The sequence below is a fragment of the Urocitellus parryii genome, chromosome 6, assembly GCF_045843805.1.
Source record: "Urocitellus parryii isolate mUroPar1 chromosome 6, mUroPar1.hap1, whole genome shotgun sequence".
Lineage (NCBI taxonomy): Eukaryota > Metazoa > Chordata > Mammalia > Rodentia > Sciuridae > Urocitellus > Urocitellus parryii.
In genome coordinates this window covers 64,798,103-64,817,297 of record NC_135536.1, presented here as the reverse complement: position 1 = coordinate 64,817,297, position 19,195 = coordinate 64,798,103, and the positions used below count along the sequence as shown (strand labels likewise).

Here is a 19,195-nt window from a genome sequence, read left to right as displayed (position 1 = left end):
CACAGAGCACTTGCCCAGCCATGTGTAAAGCCCTGAGTTTGATCCCTAGCACCACACACACACACACACACACACACACACACACACACACACACAAATAGACTTTGTCACGCTGGAGTATTCCAACCTCCTGCTATTTCCCCAAACTTTCACCAACATTGAGATAAATAATCAGTCTTTTTAAATGTTTGCCTTTCAAGAAGATCTCTCACTCCTGTTCCTCACTCCACCTGACCTGTAGCATGGCTTTCTCTCCCCCTGGTGGAGGGAGCGAGGGACACAGCAGGCAGGGTGCAGTCTGGATAGGATAGTTTTTTGGGGACCATAGAAGATGATGTGTATAGGAGGGAGGAACGTCATGGAGGTAAGAACATGAGTGAAGTCAGGAAGGAACCTGACTGTTTGGGACACTTGTCTTTTCAGTGATGGGCGAATGGCTCCTGTGTTGCCCCAGACAGGCTGTGAAGGCCATGCCTGGGCACTTGGAATCCAAGTATAAGCTGTTGGGTAAGAAAGGCTTGTTTTGTAGCCTGAGCTTCAGTCGGGGAGGGGACTTGTCTTGCAGAGAGCCATGCAGATCAGCAATGTGCCCTTCGCTGACGACTCCTCTGGGTCTGATGATGACTGCAGCTCTCAAGCCAGTTTCCGAATATCAGTCCCTTGTTCTGAGTGCAGGAAGACCAGCGGACTAGGCAGTCCCCGGGCCATCAAGAGAGGTACAGAGAAGGGGGGCAGGAGGGTCCCCTCACCCCTTTCCATGGGATTTGTCCATGGGGGACCTTACTTGATCTGTACTTGGGATCCCCAACAGCTCTACCCTTAGCCCCAGACTGGAGGTCCCAGGTCTGTGATGAAGACCCTGTAGCCCCTGGGCCATGTGAGTTGGGAGGTGTGGGACCCAGACCTTGATTCCTCTTCTGGTGGCCAGGGGTCTCCATGTCTTCACTGAGCTCCGAGGGTGACTACGCCATTCCCCCTGATGCCTGTTCGCTGGACAGTGACTACTCAGAGCCTGAGCACAAACTTCAACGCACCTCGTCCTACTCCACCGACGGGCTGGGCCTAGGCGGGGTGAGCAGCAGAGGGCATAGTGGGACAGACCTGCAGCAGAGGCTGCCGGGGCTAAGGGGGTTAGGCCCCTGGGTTGGTACAGAGAGGGAGGCAATCCTGGAGAGTGGGCTGGGGGTGTCCACTGATGGAAGCAGATGCACACAGACCCCAGGCTCGGGGTGGGGGGGGAGCGAGGAGCGTAGGGAGCTCCTTGGTACCCTATGAGGGGTTCGCACCTGTTGCTTTATCTCCACACTGACCCTCGGATGCTGACGTGAGCTGTCAGATTGTGCTTTACAGGCATAGTCTTCAGTGCTCGCACTTCACATCTCATTTGTCCTTGTAGTCCTCTTGGGATTATTGCCCTGTTTGGGGATTATTACCCTGTCTTAGGGATGAGACACTTAAGGTTCCGACTTGCACTACATGCCAGGGCCAACAGTGAATCCAGACCTAATTCCCCAGCCCTGACTCCACTCTACTCCACTGCCCTATCTACCTGCCCACCTCCACAAACCCTCTACCCTGGCCTGTGCCCACTGTTCCCCAGGCCAGCCTGACCTCTCATGCCATGCCGCCTAGAATGACCTTCCTCCTCAGCATTTTTTAAAAATACTTATTTTTTAGATGTAGTTGAACACAACACCTTTATTTTATTTATTTTTATGTAATGTTGAGGATCAAACCCAGGGCCTCGAATGTGCTAGGTGAGGGCTCTACTGCTGAGCCACAACCCCAGCCCTCTCAGCCTCCCAAATTCTTTGAAGAATTTCATCATTCAGGTCTGGTTTTTTCCTGAAGCTCTTCCTAGCTGCCCTCTTGCACTGAGCCCCTGATCTGCCACCTTCTCATGGCAGACCAGGAGTTATCTTCCCCAGCCATGTGGGAGCCCTCCCCTGCAGGACCATCCTGGCTTTTCTACTCTTCTCTGAACCCCCAACAGAGTATGGTGCCCAGAAAATAAATACAAGGAATAGGCACCTAATAAGTTTTTTAAAAATTGCCAGGTGCAGTGGCACATACCTGTAATCTCAGCGGCTTGGGAGATCAGCTGAGGCAGGAGGATGGTGAATTCCAAGCCAACCTCAGCAGAAAGTGAGGTGTTAAGCAACTCAGTGAGACCCTGTCTCTAAATAAAATACAAAATAGGGCTGGGGATGTGGCTCAATGGTCAAGTGCCCCTGAGTTCAATCCACAGTACCAAAAAAAAAAAAGTTTTTAAAAAATTGATGGCAAAGCAGTGATTCAGCTGGACCATTTTGGCTTGTGTGATGTAGATCCCCAAGTGATTTCCCCTTTCTGTCTCCCTCTCCCTCTCCCTCTCTACTTTCTCACCCCTCAGGAGTCACTGGAGAAGTCAGGCTACCTGCTGAAAATGGGAAGCCGGGTGAAGACATGGAAGAGGCGCTGGTTTGTCCTGAGACAGGGACAAATTCTGTACTACAAGTCCCCGGTGAGACCCCTCCTCCAGCACTGGAGGTAGAAGGATTACAGTCCAGACTCAGAACTGTATGATAAGGACTGAAAGAAAGGCAGTGTGTTCAAGGCCAGAGCACAGAGATCTGACAGGCAGTGAGAGGCACTCAAAGCTCTGAGACACACAGGGGACCATGAGGCTGGGCATGGCTTCTCACAATGAAATAAGGCACAAGACAGTCAAGGCAGCCCCTGGCCAGCTGACTTGGGAATTTCTTCTTCCTTCAGAAGCCGATTGCTTCTCATGTTTAGTCCTATAAAAAGATCTGTTCCTAGGCTGCCCTCACTTCATCTGGATTATTCTAACAGACAACCCATTACCTTCTCCACCTCTATCCTTCCATTGTCTGGAATTAAGGAGCCTTGATGTTGGGAACTAGTTTGACAGGACCTCCCTAGAGAACTAATTTTAATTATTGAAGAGGGAAAATCGGCCTTGCTCTTGTGTAGATCCTCTTTGATTGGTAGTGGCTGTCACCAACTCCATACTCTCTGTTAAGGATTCTGGGTCTATATTTCTCTATGATAAGCATTCCATGATTGATTGATGATGTCTGCACTGATAATGGAAAGAATAATAGTAATGATATATATGCCACTTATTTGCCATGTTTCATATAAGAATATAGTGAAAAGTTTTATTTTGTTTTTGTTTAAGATGGGGTCTTATTAAGCTACCAAATCTGGCCTTGAATACTTAAGTTTAAGAGATCCTCCTGTCTCAGCCTCCCAAGTAGCTGGGACTACAGGTCTATACCATCACACCCACTTTAACAAAAAGAATTTATAGGGACTTTATCATTGAATAATAATTTGGTAGCCTCTGACCCAATTTTAAAGGCTTACTCAGTCTTTATTGAGGCTTGTATTGGAAAGACCCATTCTTCTAAATATAGCTTTATTTAGCTAGAACCAGAATGTAGAACAAGTTACCCATCATACCATACCAGGAAAGCTTGGGAATAACTTTTCCCGTTGCCTATGACCTGAGTAAGATATGAGGGTAAATGATGCTCTGAGAAGCCTCCAATGCTTTGCTCTCTGTTCCTTTCTTTACAGAGTGATGTCATTCGGAAACCTCAAGGTCAAGTGGATCTGAACTCCCATTGCCAAATTGTTCGAGGGGAGGGTGCACAGACATTCCAGGTGAACCTGATCAGAGCAGTTGGTATTTTAGGCAGATCAGATGCTAGGTTTGGATATGACTATGTTTGAGACAAAGATGGGGCAAAAAGAACATGAATGAAAGACTTAACATCAACATTAGGATGTTGTACTACATTGTGAATGTAAGGAAGGAAGAGGAGACTGTGAGATGGAGTGAAGGTAGGAAAGATAGGGAGGAAAAGAAGGAAGGGAGCAACAGGGTAGGAATAAGGAAGATCCAGTGAATTCAGGATGTTGTGTCATCTCAGAGCTTGTCTTGCTGCCTCTGGCCTCAATCCTTTGCCCTCCACAGCTTATCTCAGAGAAGAAGACCTACTACCTGACAGCAGATTCACCCAGCCTGCTGGAGGAGTGGATACGGGTCCTACAGAACTTGTTGAAGGTACAGGCCACCGGGCCTCCAGCCCTGCCTCAGGGTGGCACCAAGCCCACTGTGAAGGGCTGGCTGACCAAGGTATGAGGGAGCTGAGGGGAGGAACCTCCTGAGTCAGGGAGCCAGGAGTGGGAGGGGCAAAGAGTGGTGGTCTCCCTCCTTTCCCATAGTTCCTAAATCCAGGGGCTTCTCATGTAACTAGCTGGTTGACCCTCAAACATGGCCTAACAACATAAGGTATGGTGATGGTATCCAGGAAGCAGAGCTAAGGATTGTTAGAACAAGTATTCCCAATACAGGAAGGAAAGCAATGGTTTTACTCCATTTTGAGGTCATTAGGGGTTGCCCCCACATTGTATCCACCATGCCTCAGAATTAACAGTGTCAAGAAGAGACTTGGGCAGGTTGGGAATAGCCAGTCATCCAAAGACTACAGTGTCCTAGGCCTGCCCTAAAGACATTTTAGTTAGGGCTCTTCTGGTTGCAGGGAACAGAGAACCATTTGCTAACCCAAGGAAAGGGAAGTTAACAAGGAAGCACTTAGTGACAACAGACACCCCAGAGCCAGAGCAGCTGTGCTCAGCAGTCTCAGGGCTTATGGGCTCAGCCTCTGCTTCCCCCTTCAGGCTGTGTTGATGCCATTCTCTGCATCTGAGTAGTTTCTGTTCCCTCATGATCTGTGGTCACCCAAGGGTTTCAGCCTGCCTTGGCTCTTACCTTCCTTGCATCCTAACAACCCTCGCCTCTGCCAACTAGCAAGTTCTTCCTGTGTTCACATTCCTGGAAGGGATATCTGATTGTCCTGGTATCCATCTTTTTTTTTCCTTTAAGATTTTGATGGACCTTTATTTTATTAATTTATTTATATGTGGTGCTGAGAATTGAACCCAGTGCCTCACACATGCTAGGCAAGCGCGCTGCCATGTGCCACAACCCCAGTCCCTTGGTATCCGTCTTTTAATGGTAGGTCATAGGTCACTGAATAGCCCAAGGAAGGCTGGTGTACACATCATCATGGTCTTTTCTGTGATAGGGGTTCTATTAGTAGGGAGTCTAACTGGCATTTCCACTAAGGACCTGAGTCTTCTCTTTGGCTTCTTTTTGCCAGTCCTGGATTTTTTTCTGGGGCCCTCTGGTTCTAATAATGCTAGTTCATTTCTGTCCTCCAGGTAAAACATGGCCACTCCAAGCTAGTCTGGTGTGCTCTTGTTGGAAAAACCTTCTACTATTACCGGAGCCATGAGGATAAGGTACCTCAACTTCCTGACAGCAACTATTCCCCCAAGTCACATTGCTGTGGCTCCATGTCCTGATGTCAGTCCCCATCTTTACCCTGTACCCAACCAAACCCACAACTAGTACAACAGCCAGCTGGCTAGATCTCTCCAGAGCATGCGGCCAGCATGCAAAACCTGTGTGGTCTATTGGTTATTCTCAAATAAGCCTCATTCTGCTCCCAGCCTGGCTGTAATGCTATAGCTTCCAGCTTCCCATCCTGTCGTCTGTCCACATCCAAGACTCCCACCCTCTAGAGCTTAAGTATTCAGAGAGAGGAAATTCCCTCATCCCCCTGGTTCTCCCACTCATGGATGGCTCATGTCTACAGCGACCCCTGGGTCGTCTGCCTGTGCGGGATGCACGCATAGAAGAAGTAGATCGATCCTGTGACTCAGATGAGGACTATGAGGCTGCAGGAACCAGACGGTTACTTTCCTCCCACTGTACGCTGGTGATCCATCCTCCAGAGCACAGTCCTACCTACCTGCTCATTGGTACCAAGCATGAAAAGGTAAGATAGGAGTTGGGCCTTTGTGGCCAAACTTGGACTTGTGATTTTGATCTTCCTTTCTCTTTCTTTATCTTTTTTCTTTCTTTCTTTCTTTTTTTTTTTTTTAATGTATGGGCCTTTATTTTATTCATTTATTTATATGTGCTGAGAATCAAACCCAGTGCCTCACACATGCTAGGCAAGCACTCTACCACTGAGCCACAGCCTCAGCCCTTCCTTTTTTTTTTTTTTAGAAAGAGAGAGAGAGAGAATTTTAATATTTATTTTTTAGTTTTCCGTGGACACAACATCTTTGTTTATATGTGGTGCTGAGGATCGAACCCAGGCCACAAGCATGCCAGGCGAGCACGCTACCGCTTGAGCCACATCCCCAGCCCCTCAGCCCTTCCTTTCTCTTTTGCCTGAGCCTCCCTAAATTTATTTCCCTCTTTTAATACTTTGGCAATTAATATTCTCTGAATGAGAATATAGCTTTCCATTGAATTCATTCCCGGTGATCAGCATCTTCCCTGGGGCCATGAGATAGAACCAACTTGGAAATAGGTCCCTGTTCACCTGATCCCTAATCTTTCCCCTTAGAAACTAGTAACCTTGACTCTTGCCAACCACAGTGGCTGAATCCCACTGTGGGAATCCTCTTTGGAACTTTTACCTCCACTCTTTCACTCCCCCATATCTAATGGCTTCCCACCTTCTTCCAGGATACGTGGCTTTACCACCTCACAGTGGCTGCAGGTGGCAGCAGTGCCAAGGTAGGCACTGCCTATGAGCAGCTCATTGGGCAACTGATGGATGGTGAGGGAGACCCAGGTAAGGTAAGGGTGGCCATTGTGGTGTGGGTTGGAGGGTGGAGGCTAGGTGCTTATTGGACAGGAACCCAAAGAAAGCACTGTGGACCCCTGGAGCTGTGCTAAATATAACTAATTCAGAACAGGAGCCCCCATCCTACTTTTCAGGGCCCCTATGTCTCTGTCTAAGACACTCGGGGGGAGTTTGTCTGGGAAGCAGACTGTTCAGTGATCTGGGTAAATGTTTCACTCTTCAGACCACAGCTTTGCTGGCTGGGCAGAGGACTGAGGAAAGGAGGTAGCTGGTTAATCTATAGTTAGACTTTGTTAATTAATAATTTGAGCCTAAATTTGATCAGGCTAAACTAAGCCTGGGGCTGTTTAGGGGTCTTTATTTTGCTACTGAGTCTCAGGGTCCTCAGGAACTAACCAAGGCACACACCACACACAGCCTTTTACTGCTACTGTGAGGCTTATGTAATGTGTGTGCTCCTGCAGCCAATTCTGCACCATAAGGCAGAGACCTGCCCTCACATACACTTACGCTCAGGTGCATCCCAGCCAGGCACACTCACCCTTCTTGCAGTTCTGTAGCAAAGTGCTGACTGCCTTCCTGTATGGCCACACTTGTGAGTGTGTGAATGAAGTGCACCCCTGCATACCCTGTAGTCTGTGACTGATAAACTCAGAACCACCCATGTTTCCCAGAGAGTTAAATCATTGTCTTCCTCACAAACTAAAGTTGGGGCTGGGAGGGTGGGAGGTGAGTTCCTTCCTCAGTAGTAACTGTACTGCTTTCTGGTGCTGTGCTTTGGACAGATTCCCCACTCTGGAGGCACCCTATGCTGTGCTATAGCAAAGATGGGCTGTGTACCTCCCTCACCACCCTGCCCTCTGAGGCTCTGCAGACAGAGGCTCTCAAGCTCTTCAAGGTAAAGTAAGAGCATAGCCCAGGCCCATCAACCAGTGGTGTCCACATTGCATGCCCAGGCTTGGCCTGGAGCAGCCTAAGCCTACTGTTGTGATAACATGGGTGGAGGAGATAGGGTAGCCCACAGGGGGATCCAGAGAGAAAGGGAAAGAAGGTCCCCCAAGGTCCCCCAATGGCTTCCTTTACGGCAACCTTCCTTTATGGCAGAGGGAAGCTCTAGGACTTTGAGAAATGCCAGTGAAAACTCTCTCTTGAAGGATGCCCTCCTATATTCCACAGTAGGAAGGGCCAGGTTTACATTGCTTCTGGACTTCAGAGACTTTGACCTATTTAAAAATGTTCTTTGTGCTCATCTGAATTTTTTAATATTTATTTTTTAGTTATAGGTGTACACAATACTTTTATTTTATCTTTGTGTGGTGCTGAAGATCGAACCCAGTGCCCCAAGCATGCTAGGCAAGCGCTCGACCTCTGAGCATCAACCCCAGCCCCGCTTATCTGAATTTTTAAATGAATTTGCTTATGTAAGCTAACTTTGTCTTGCTTGTATAATGGAAACATTTAAAGAAGGAAAGATTCATTCAGTGAGATGAAGTGGTACACACCTGTCATCCCAACAACTCAGGAGGCTAAAGCAGAAGGATCATAAGTTCAAGGCCAGCCTCAACAACTTAATGAGACCCTGGCTCAAAAGTAAAAAATAAAAAGGTTTGCGGATGTAGTTCCGTGGTAAAGCAGTCCTGGATTCAATCCCTAGTACCAAAAAAAAAAAAAAAAAAAAAAAAAAAGGAATGATTCTATCCCAGAATAGCCACTTCAGCATAGATGCTTGTAAGCAGTAACAATGCTCTTTCCTAGAAAGAGCTGTCTGTGGTGAATTTGAGCCTCCCTTAAGGCTCTGCTTGGGGTCAGAGACACCATTGCACTGTCAGAACAATAATCATGGTGCTGTCTCTGCCTGTACCACTGTTGTTCCCCTCCCAGTCCTGCCAGCTCTTCATCAATGTGCCCGTAGAGGCTGCCTCAGTGGACTACCACGTGTCCCTGGCCCAGACAGCACTGCAGGTGTGCCTGGTTCACCCTGAGCTGCAGAGTGAGATCTACTGCCAACTCATGAAGCAGACCAGCTGCCGCCCACCTCAGAAGTACTCCCTCATGCAGGTTAGCATTCCCTGGGGATGGAACATCTGAACAGAACCACTGGCAAGGACTGCCCAGGAAGAAAAAAAAGTGGAAGGTGATGGGCAAATTGTGCTCTGTGCCAAGCGAGCAAACAGCCTCCATGCTCTGAGCTGCCTCAGTACAGCTTATCTGTCTGTGCATTGTCAGATTGTGTGATCACCATTCTGAACAAAGCCTGACCAAGCTGGCCAACCCGGTTCCCACAGAAGGTTGGGGGGTTCTGGTGTGGGGAAAGAGTGCCAAACGTTTTGCAGCTTGGAACTGCAAGGCAGGGGCTCTGCAGACCCAGCACACAGCCCACCCTATGTGTCCCCTGGCAGTGTTGGCAGCTCCTGGCTCTGTGTGCCCCACTTTTCCTGCCTCAGCATCATTTCCTCTGGTATGTTAAGCAGCAGCTCCAACGCCATGCAGATCCCAGGTGAGTAGATGTGTTTCTGCTGCCACAACTGATTAAGGTATGATTAAGAGGGATGATGGAGAGACTAGATAGAGCAGATTGTTCCTCCCCTCCAAGATTTGCTCAGGATTGAAAGATGTTGTCCATTATCTTGTGCAAACAGGCACATGGAGATCTGGGCATGCTTAGGCTTCTCTGCACACCAATCCATGTGTTTTGGGGTGTTTTGTAGAGGAGTTCATGTGAAACCATATTGCCCCCAAGTTGTCCCCAAATATTCACTCTTTCTATGTTGTTCTGACTTCTGCAAGAAAACATGCATGCTAGCAGTCTACCACAGATAGGTTATGAATGACAAATTAATACTCTAGTCTTAAGGGCTTTTCCTACAACCTACCCCTGCTAGTTTTGGTGCTAGCTAAATTGGGTAGGCACCTGGGTACCACAGAGGCAGGGATGATCAGAGTGCCTAGTGTTCTTATCCTCCTGGCTTTTTAGAAATGAAACTGGCCAGTATGCCACCTACTGTCAGCGGGCAGTGGAGCGGACTCTGCAGTCAGGGGAGCGGGAAGCCAGACCATCACGCATGGAAGTGGTGTCCATCTTGCTGCGAAACCCCTTCCACCACTCCTTGCCCTTCAGCATCCCTGTGCACTTTGCCAACGGGACTTACCAGGTGAGGAAACTGGCTGAGCTTTCTGACCCAAGTGTTCTTACTGTCTAGAGGAAACATCTCTGGCCCAGGTGAGTGCCAAGCCTCTGTGGGCTTTCAGATTCTTAACAGAGAAACCAGAAAAAGGGATGAGCTTAGAATTTGGCATGGGAGGGGGCATTAATTCATGTGTTTAGGGAGAAAGGAGTTTGAATCACAGAAGCACTTCATTGTGTGGTTCTCTGGAAGTAGATCTCTTTAACTATCACATGAACAGGGAAGCTGACATATGACTAGGAAAGTGGCATGAGACTGAAGCCCCAAGAGTGACAGTGAAGAAGGGACCAAGCTTGTCTCTTCTGGTTTACAGTGGGCAGGCTCAGCTTCCTTCCCCTGGCCTTCTGTGTCTGAATATGGAAACCATCTTGCCTGGTTCTTTTGCATTCACCCTTGCTCCTCTCCACCTGCTATAGAAAGCCTCCACAAGCCTACTGAGCTCAGAGTGCCTCCCTCCTCCACAGGTGGTTGGTTTTGATGGCTCCTCCACAGTTGATGAGTTCCTGCAGCGGCTGAATCAGGAGACGGGCATGAGGAAATCATCCCACTCTGGCTTTGCTCTCTTCACCGATGATCCTTCTGGCAGGGATCTGGAACACTGCTTGCAGGGGAGTGTCAAGGTGACAGCCTCCCCACTTAGCCACCCCAGACTCAGGAATACTAGTGCCATCCAGTGGGCACCTGACTATTCAGTAGCACATTTGGTGCTGAGCCCAAGGTACTTCCTGGGCCAGCATTTTTATGCTAGTCTAAAATGTAGCTGTGTGGGCAGAACAAAAATGCATGTACCCTCATCTCTGGGGACAAGATCTCCATACCCTGCCTCCATCCAGTGGCCCTGCAGCATCCAGAGGAAAGAGCCTCTTCTCAGCTTGGTATAGGGGCAGGAAAGCTCTGCTAAGCCTACATCTGCCCACTCATAGGCAGAGAACTGTATGCCTGGACCCACTGTGTGCCATCTTATGCACCAGGACCTATGCTATGCTTATAGTTGTTTTATTTATTTATTTATTTAAAATTAAATAATTAATTAATTTAAAATAAGTAGGGATTGCTTTACTACTAAGCTACATCCCCAGGCCCTAGCTTATAGGTTTTAACAAAGTAGATCCTTCTTGTACCTGTGTTATTAGAGGCCCTTAAATGGGATTGAAGACCAATCTGTATTATGGTCTACAATTAGAATGAGAGTCTTAGTGTGTATGGGAATGTGCTGCAGCACTTGATGAGTATATTTGAATCTGTCTTTACAACAGCAGGACAAGGGCTTCTAATCTTACCACTTCCAGGAAAAAAATATGCCAGATATCTTCCTCATAAGTGTCTGAAGGCCATTGGGTATATTTGTTGAAAAGAATGGCAGTCCGTAGAATGGAAAAGGAGCCAGTGAGATGAGGCCACGGTTTCAGGGGCCCTGCATAGCCTCCAGGAAGCCCCCTCGACTATGAAGGCAGTGGGACAGCGTTCCTTGCTTTGCTGCTCACCATGCCCAGGGCAGGTTGTACCTCCCCATCCATTTGTGAGGGAGTGGCAGTACTGCAGGTCCTGGGAGTATGAGGCCCCACACAGGTCAGTCACCTGATGGGAACACTGACAGTTCTGTCTAAGTCCAGGCAACCAGGGCTGGACCTTTTTGCCCTCACAAGGGGCTTCTTTGACTTTGCTCTTTTGCCTCTTCAAGATCTGTGATGCCATCTCCAAGTGGGAACAAGCCCTGAAGGAGCTGCACCCTGGAAAGTCTGAGGGTGGGACACGCGTTGTGAAGCTGATGTACAAGAACAGGTCCTGAGCACTGCCTGTGGGAAAACATGAGGACTGCCAGTGGGGGCCAGTTCATCACCTCCTCAGCTGGATGGCCTGTCCTAGACAGGCAGATGGGCCCACAGATCCAACCCTGCCCGATGGGCATTAGCTGAGGTGCAGGCCGGCGCTGCTCCTACTCCTGAGACATTGGGCAGCTCAGGCTTTGTCAGCCAGGCAAATAAGTTCCATTAGTCTCCTGGAATCTTAACTCATCCAACACCCTAATAAACACTGATTCCAGGTGCTAGATTCCTGTCACCAAATCCATTAATCTAATGGTATATTCAGAATTAGCCACATCCTGCTGTGGTTATAAGATCTGCATGGTCCTGCATCTGCTCTGTCATACTTGATTATGTTTCTGGGGCAATAGGAAATAGTTATAAAGAATTGTGGGGTTTTTGTTTGTTTTGGAAATCAAGATAAAAAGATCCAGAGAAAGCCTCATCCCTGATTGGGATCCCAGCTGAAACTTGGCTTCTCACTCTTTTCCCTCTAGGCTGTACTTTCGGAGTCAAGTCAAAGGGGAGACAGAGCGAGAGCGACTGTTGCTTGCCTTCCAAACCAGTGGAGAGATAGTGGCAGGGAGATTTCCTGTCAATAAAGAACTGGCTCTTGAGATGGCCGCCCTGATGGCCCAGGTATGGTTCAGGAATTATAAGGGTCAGGAGGCCATCTTGGGACTCCCAGGTGGAATCTCCAAGGCAGGTGGAATCACCATGCAGCCTGAAATATTAGAGATTTCTGCAGATCTGGTGGTGTCCAGAAGAGGGCAGCATGCTGTCCTGGGTACAGACAACAGACAGCTTACCCACTGCAGACAGACTACAGTCCAGAATGCTGGACTGGGAATTCAAAACAGGGGTTTGAGTCCTAGCCATGTTCCCATGTGAAATGTTGGCCAAGACATGTCATTTGTCTATGCTTTAGTTTCCTACTCTGTATACTAAAAACAAAATACTTCCCTTCCTGCATCCACAGGGTTGTACTACTAAGTATGATGCTTAGATAACAAATATCTCATAATGTATGAGATAAAATGTATAAAGCATCCAACATTATAAGTAGAATTAGGAAGACCATACATTCAAACTTTGGCTCTCTTTCTATTACCTGTAGGAGCCATTCTTGCCAGAGGTATGTGGGATACCTCCATGGTCCCCATAAGAAAAAGGCTGGATCAACATGCTGGAAAGGAAGAGGAAATAATTGTTGATATTTATAAGTATTTTCATCAACATGGATATCCTATAGTGGGCCCTATGCTAAGCATTTTGTATGTATTTTCCCACGTAGTTCTCATTCCCACTTAGTTGAGGAAATTGAAGCTCAAAGTGTTTAACTTGATCAAGGACATAAAGCTCGAAATGACAGAACTGGGATTTGAGCCAGGTAGTCTGTCTTTCAGGATCTGTAGCATTGTCAATTCTATGGCCCATATTCTTTGATTAGAAACTAGAATTTCCACATTATTTCCCATGTCTTCCACTAATTAACTGTCTTTGGATAAGGTAATTACCTCAGCTGCAAAATGAAAGTTGGTCTAGACAATCTACAGTATTCTAGAACTCTAAGGTTATTTCTGTAGTGTTTATGAAACTTGAAATAAAGGTTCTGTTCACAGTATTTTTTAATATCCAATCACACCCCACAAATAAACAGTGGTTTAGTTCACCTCTCCAACAACATCCACCTGGCCCCATCTACCTCCAGACCCTTGTTAACTCCTATGTTTTTTTGCTATAGGTAGAATATGGGGACTTGGAGAAGCCTACTCTGCCAGGCCCTGGGAGCACACCCCCTGCCAAGACTCAGCATCTTCTCCAGCAAGTCCTAGATAGGTTCTACCCAAGGCGCTACAGACATGGGGCACCCCCTGAACAGCTGAGGTAGGTAGCCTGCAAGGTCTTGCAGGGAGGTATTGTGGGGAGGCCCCAGAGCTGTGATGAGACTTCATGGGCACTATTTCTCTCCATACACCCCAACAGGCATCTGATAGATATGCTGACCACAAAGTGGGCGGCACTGCAAGGCTGCTCCCCTCCTGAATGCATCCGCATCTACCTGACTGTGGCCCGAAAATGGCCTCTTTTTGGTGCTAAGCTTTTTGCTGCTCAGGTAAGTGCCAGTGGAAGGAGCCACATCCTCAGAAATATCCTAAATTTCTCCTGGAGCTGCACTCCCCATCTGGTCATGTTTGAGCCACTCCAGTCTACAACCCCTGCCTCCACACTACCAACCACAAGGGGTCACTATCTCTCCACCTATTTCTGACCTACTCCAGGTTACCATGGTCCAGAGCACAGTTGTGATTCTAGCTTTATGAAAGTGTTTATTATAGACTTGTCAATGCTATTCCTGAAAGAGAAGAGGATCAACTAATTCACACACAAGGATTTCAACTTAAAATACTCCATTTTAAAGGAGTTTGAAAGAAACATGTATAACCTAAATAAATATCTATTAGCTTAACATGGCACACAGGGGAATCAGACTACATAGGCAAGAGTTAATTTCACCTCTGCATGAAGGCCAGGAGGCCAGTAGTTTTAGTTGGAACTTTTCCTCACTAGGCATCTGGAGTACATGAATTTTATAGAAAACAGATATTATCCTGTAACCAGACATTATAATCAGACATTAAGCTGCTCATGTTTCTGCTCACTGAAGCCAGAGTTCAGAAAATGGATATTCACTCATTTATCCAACAAATATTATCAAGTTCCTACTACATCTAATGCTACTTGTTTAAGATTATAAGAACTGAACAAATCAGACAGCCCTTGCCTTCATGAAGCTTCCCATATAATGGGGGAGATGCACATTAACCAAATAATAATCTATATATTCATTTTTTGTCTTCTCCCGCATCGTACATATGCACACATGTATATTTATTTATTTAAATTTTAGGGGGCTAGGGATTGAACCAGGGCCTTGAGTATGCTAGGCAGAGATTCTACCACTGAGTTACACTCTCAACCCCTATCATTCATATATATCATTAATTCATATATTTTCATATGTGTATGATATATATATATGTTTACGTATGTATTTTTTTTACAAGTGGTTACAGGGATATGAAGGAAAAGTATAGGGGTGTTATAAAGGCATCTATAAAGAGGCCCACTTGATCTTGGAAGTTGGGGAAAGCTTCAGAAAAGGTGACCTGTCCATCTCTCCCTCTCCTCCTAGCCTTTTGAATAGGAAAGAAAAACCTTCTGAATCATCCCACTGCAGCCCTGGCAATACAAATTCAGGAAATGTCCACTACATGTCATGTTCTCACTAGTAAGGCTTAAGCCTACAAGATTGCATCCTTGTTTTTCCATTCTTTTAAAGTCCTTAGGAAATTGGTTAAAGCAAGATGCACTTCAGCTAGGAAACACTGTGAATGGAATGCTACGTTTCTGAGATCTGAAAGGAAACAGCCTGTTCCCCATGCAAAAGATAGGGCTGGCCTCTATTCTGCAGCCCAGAGCTTTCTGTCCAGTGTTTTGCAGCAGGATGATGTGATCCCATCCACCTCTGGGAGCATTAGTAGATGCCTCATGCCACAGACACTCTTGCCTGTTTATTAACGAATGCTATACAAATTATGTTTTCTGTATTTTCCAAGATGAGGTTGAAAATTACTGCTTAGCAGATCCCTGGATGTACCTTTATCCTCAGAAAGTACTTAATGGTTCAAATTCTCTAACCCTGGATATTATGTCTGATGGAATTTTTCTTAATCTGCAGCCTGCCAAGCTGTCTTCCAAGGAGAGCACTCTGGTATGGATTGCTGTGAATGAAGATGGTATCAGCATCCTGGACCACCACACTATGGTATGGAAAGAGGAAGGGTAGCTTTGATCCTTCCTCTTCCTCTTGTCTTCTCTCTGGATTCAAAGGTCTGAGATGACCATGGTTCCCTTACTTTCACCTCCTGTCCAAGCAGCACTGTCCTTTAGTCTAGACACAGCTTATAGAGATTCAAAATGTATAATTCCAAATCATGACCACTTCAAAGTTCTTCCTTCCTGTTTAAGTTTATCTGTGCCTAAAAGAGACAGGTGAAGGTTCCCCAGAACTCACTGGCTCCTTTCCACAGCAAGTGCACATCACTTACCCCTACTCTTCAGTGACAACCTTTGGTGGCTACAGGGATGACTTCATGCTTGTGATTAGAACCATTCCAGACCAGGGGTCTGGAAAAGCACACATTGAGAAGTTGATCTTCCGGATGACTGCTCCTAAGGTGAGTAACTGCAGCTACAAAATTTTACTCTGGTCTTGTGGGATGTTTTAGCTAGGAGCTTAGAGAGGAAACTGGGGTCACCATAGAACCTAGAAGGCCCTGCCCCAGGTAAAATTTCAGGTCCTGTATATATTCAGCTTCCCAGAGGGTTTAGGTAGCATTGTATCTTACTGTCATTGGTAGGCTAGTAGGTAGAGGTGCTATCAGGAGGGAACTAACTATGATCCAGCCTCTACTATGCTCTTACTTTTGTAATTTTCACATACACCAGAACCATGCAGGCCTGAGTTGGTGTTCATTTGTTTGTCTTTTCTGCAGCTGGCCCTGGGGTAGGGCAGTATCCTCTTGAAGGTACTCTCATGTTCTCGTTCTGCTGCCACAACACTAGCCACAAAGTAGGACAGTCTCTGCTATGCACCCTCTTCCTTGTGATCTCTAAGGCAACAAAAATACCTCTTTTGCTTTAAGGCACTATTCCTACTCAGTACAGGAAATATTGACCATCAAAAGTAACAGTTACAAAGGCTCATAAACCTGAGTTCTTTTTAAAAAAAAAATATTTATTTTTTAATTGTAGGTCGACACAATATCTTTATTTTATTGATGTGGTGCTGAGGATTGAACCTAGTGCCTCATGCATGCCAGGCGAGCACTCTACCTCTGAGCCACAACCCCAGCCCCTCATAAACTTAAGTTCTGATTTATTATTCCTGACACCCTTCTGATAGTAACTAGAAACCCTGTTGATCCCACTCTTAATCCTCAAGTTGTAGTTTGCCAAATTCCACCTCCTTCTGATATCATCCCTGCTGAACGAGAGGATGCGTGACCTCTTCCCCAAGAAGGACCTCTTCCCTGGCCGTAGAGATAACCAGAGCAGAACATTAGCCCTCTTCTCAGGAGGGCACCACACATCTTGGAGGAACTCCATACCATTCACTGGGTCCCTGAATCTCATAACGATCCCCTTTGGACACTTTCTTTTGGGTGGGTAGTTTGAGAGAGATGAGCTGAAGCCTGTGAACGTCATATACTCAATACAACAGCCAATTGAGAAAGCCAGCACTCAAGCAAAGACTAGCTTAATTCTTTTGCTTCTTTGGCCCCCTTAGATTGCTGAAACTACCTTCATCATGGCCAGCTACATGAACCACTGCTCTACAACCGTGAACCCACCTGCCAACTCACCTGCAGCCCGCCAGCCATGGGAGCTAGATGGACGACAGTTCTTTGCTTCTGTTTCCTGTGCCACCAAGGGGCCAACATTGCTGTGAATATTTCTCCTACCCTCTCCCCACCACCTCTGGGATTAGAGATTTGTATCCTAGGATATGGTACTACTGTGATGGGTCTAATAGAACTCCCTGCACACTATTCTGTGAAATGTATATTTCAGCGTCTATGAAGACTACTCTCTAGAAGCCTTATAGTATTTCAGAGCCCAGCTTTTACAAATCCAGACCCAGTATTGAAACGACTTATTCCCCCCACCACGACCCATAAGAATACTGACTCTGGATGCTATCTGATTCTAAACATAGACAGGGATGGCCCACTGTCCCAATGTTACTGAGGGTCACAGTGCTGTATTTGGGGCTTCTGCACTGATTCCTTCAGGGAAGATCATTGTTATATTGTATGTGATCTTTGTGTGGAGAATTATACTTGAAGTTTTCTGAAAAGAATAGGATAAAAATTTCCAATTTACCTGAATTCTGACAAAAGCCAAGAATTAAAACTAGACTTCCTTTTCCAGATGGAAATGGGTTGGCAGGACTAGAGAAAAACAAATGGACTATCTTTTCCCCTCTACTGATGAGTAGGATCCACAGTGCTCCTTCTGAGGCAGCAGCTCCAAATTTTGCAGAATGAAACACTAACCCTGCTGCATTTCATGTTTTTTGTACACTGGACTGTAAACTGAACTCAGTACTACACACTGTCCAAGCAAGGACAGGAAAAGGTGGGTCCAGTCTGACTTCTGTCTCACTTCAGCACCTGGATGGGACTGTGAAGGTTGTGCTCACTACTGAAGGAAAGGTAGCCATTATTCCCCACTCTTTGAAAGACCAAGCAAATGCTTTCCACTTTTAGCTGCTGTGTGAGGCACTGAAGGCGAATCAGGAACAAAGAAGACCCTCAGTCTCCTCCAGGGCTTGGGTGTGCTTGAGACTTCTGGCAAACTTCTGCTGGAAATTAGTTGGAGACTCAGGGCATGTATGTAATGTCTGTCTTAGCCTAAAAGCATTAGGTATAAAAAGTAGAAAAATTTTTCACCTTTTGCCTTGAGAACATCATAATCCCCCTCAACTCAAACATTCTAATTGACTGCAGGGGAATAGTTTTTGTCTACATCTTTTCCACTGGGGGGGGGGGGGAGTTCATTCTCTGATTTTCCAAAGTCTGAGAAATGGAGTTTTATTTTATAACTCTAAGGTAGTCTTAACATTTTTTTTTCACAAAATGCTGAAAAATGTGGCTAGCAGAAACAACCCAAGAACCAAGCTTTTAGCCCCAGTGATGTGGATATTGCACATGCAAAAACCACGAGACTGGAACTAATTTATCTGATCACTTCAGCTGTTGTTATGCTTTCCCTCTCAACCTTTAAACTAACAAAGCACAGTGAAGAAAGAAGAAAAAAAGAGGCATGAGAGTCTGTCTCTTTTTAAATTGACTTTGCAAGGCAGACAGTTTTATAGCTATTTCTGTCCCTCCACCCACCACCACCTCCCAGGATTTGGGTGGGGGTCTAGCTGAGACATTTCTACCTCGAAAAAAATCACCTGACGTAGGCTCTTGGATAACTCTTCCAAGGCTGAGTTATCTCTGCTTTTATATCCTGAGTGTCTCTAAGGCTGATGAAGATATTAGCTAACTAGGGCATTTAAAAAAAAAATAGAGCTTTAAAGAAAGTGTAAGTGCCATTATGTTCATATTGAGTCTAGGAGTCAAACTACTTCCCTCACCATCTTTCCTACTTCCTGACTCTTAGGAATCTTCCTTTAGTTTATTAATTTTATAGATAAGAAACTGTCCTAGAAACAAAGGCTTCTAGAGTTTGTTTATTCTTCTTTAACTTGGGAGTACCATGTCTGGAAACAAAAGTCAAATTTTCTGTCTTACATTTTGTCTCCTCCCTCTTGGCAAAAGTAGCTGAAAAGTGATAGAAAATGCTGAATAACAGAAAAGTATCAATGTGTTTGACACCCATGACTGAAATGTCATGATCGTGTTTGTCAATAAAAAAAATAGCTGTCTGCACATCAGGCAATTACTGTGTATGT

At 46.1% G+C, this 19,195-nt stretch overlaps 1 protein-coding gene across 1 annotated transcript in view; it reads left to right on the top strand.

Moving 5' to 3' along the window:
• Nucleotides 1-19,185, top strand: part of Plekhh1 (pleckstrin homology, MyTH4 and FERM domain containing H1) — a 50,275-nt gene extending 31,090 nt beyond the window's left edge. Inside the window, exons 12-31 of the mRNA XM_026385135.2 lie at nucleotides 566-716; nucleotides 929-1,071; nucleotides 2,393-2,503; nucleotides 3,586-3,672; nucleotides 3,986-4,147; nucleotides 5,236-5,316; nucleotides 5,673-5,855; nucleotides 6,557-6,665; nucleotides 7,463-7,575; nucleotides 8,559-8,735; nucleotides 9,077-9,174; nucleotides 9,652-9,829; nucleotides 10,327-10,482; nucleotides 11,544-11,644; nucleotides 12,165-12,306; nucleotides 13,412-13,554; nucleotides 13,654-13,783; nucleotides 15,410-15,496; nucleotides 15,762-15,908; nucleotides 17,021-19,185. Coding sequence (XP_026240920.2) covers nucleotides 566-716; nucleotides 929-1,071; nucleotides 2,393-2,503; nucleotides 3,586-3,672; nucleotides 3,986-4,147; nucleotides 5,236-5,316; nucleotides 5,673-5,855; nucleotides 6,557-6,665; nucleotides 7,463-7,575; nucleotides 8,559-8,735; nucleotides 9,077-9,174; nucleotides 9,652-9,829; nucleotides 10,327-10,482; nucleotides 11,544-11,644; nucleotides 12,165-12,306; nucleotides 13,412-13,554; nucleotides 13,654-13,783; nucleotides 15,410-15,496; nucleotides 15,762-15,908; nucleotides 17,021-17,182 — 2,661 coding nt within the window. The 3' untranslated portion in view covers nucleotides 17,183-19,185. The remainder of the gene's footprint in view (nucleotides 1-565; nucleotides 717-928; nucleotides 1,072-2,392; nucleotides 2,504-3,585; nucleotides 3,673-3,985; nucleotides 4,148-5,235; nucleotides 5,317-5,672; nucleotides 5,856-6,556; nucleotides 6,666-7,462; nucleotides 7,576-8,558; nucleotides 8,736-9,076; nucleotides 9,175-9,651; nucleotides 9,830-10,326; nucleotides 10,483-11,543; nucleotides 11,645-12,164; nucleotides 12,307-13,411; nucleotides 13,555-13,653; nucleotides 13,784-15,409; nucleotides 15,497-15,761; nucleotides 15,909-17,020) is intronic.
• The last annotated feature ends 10 nt before the right edge of the window (nucleotides 19,186-19,195 follow it).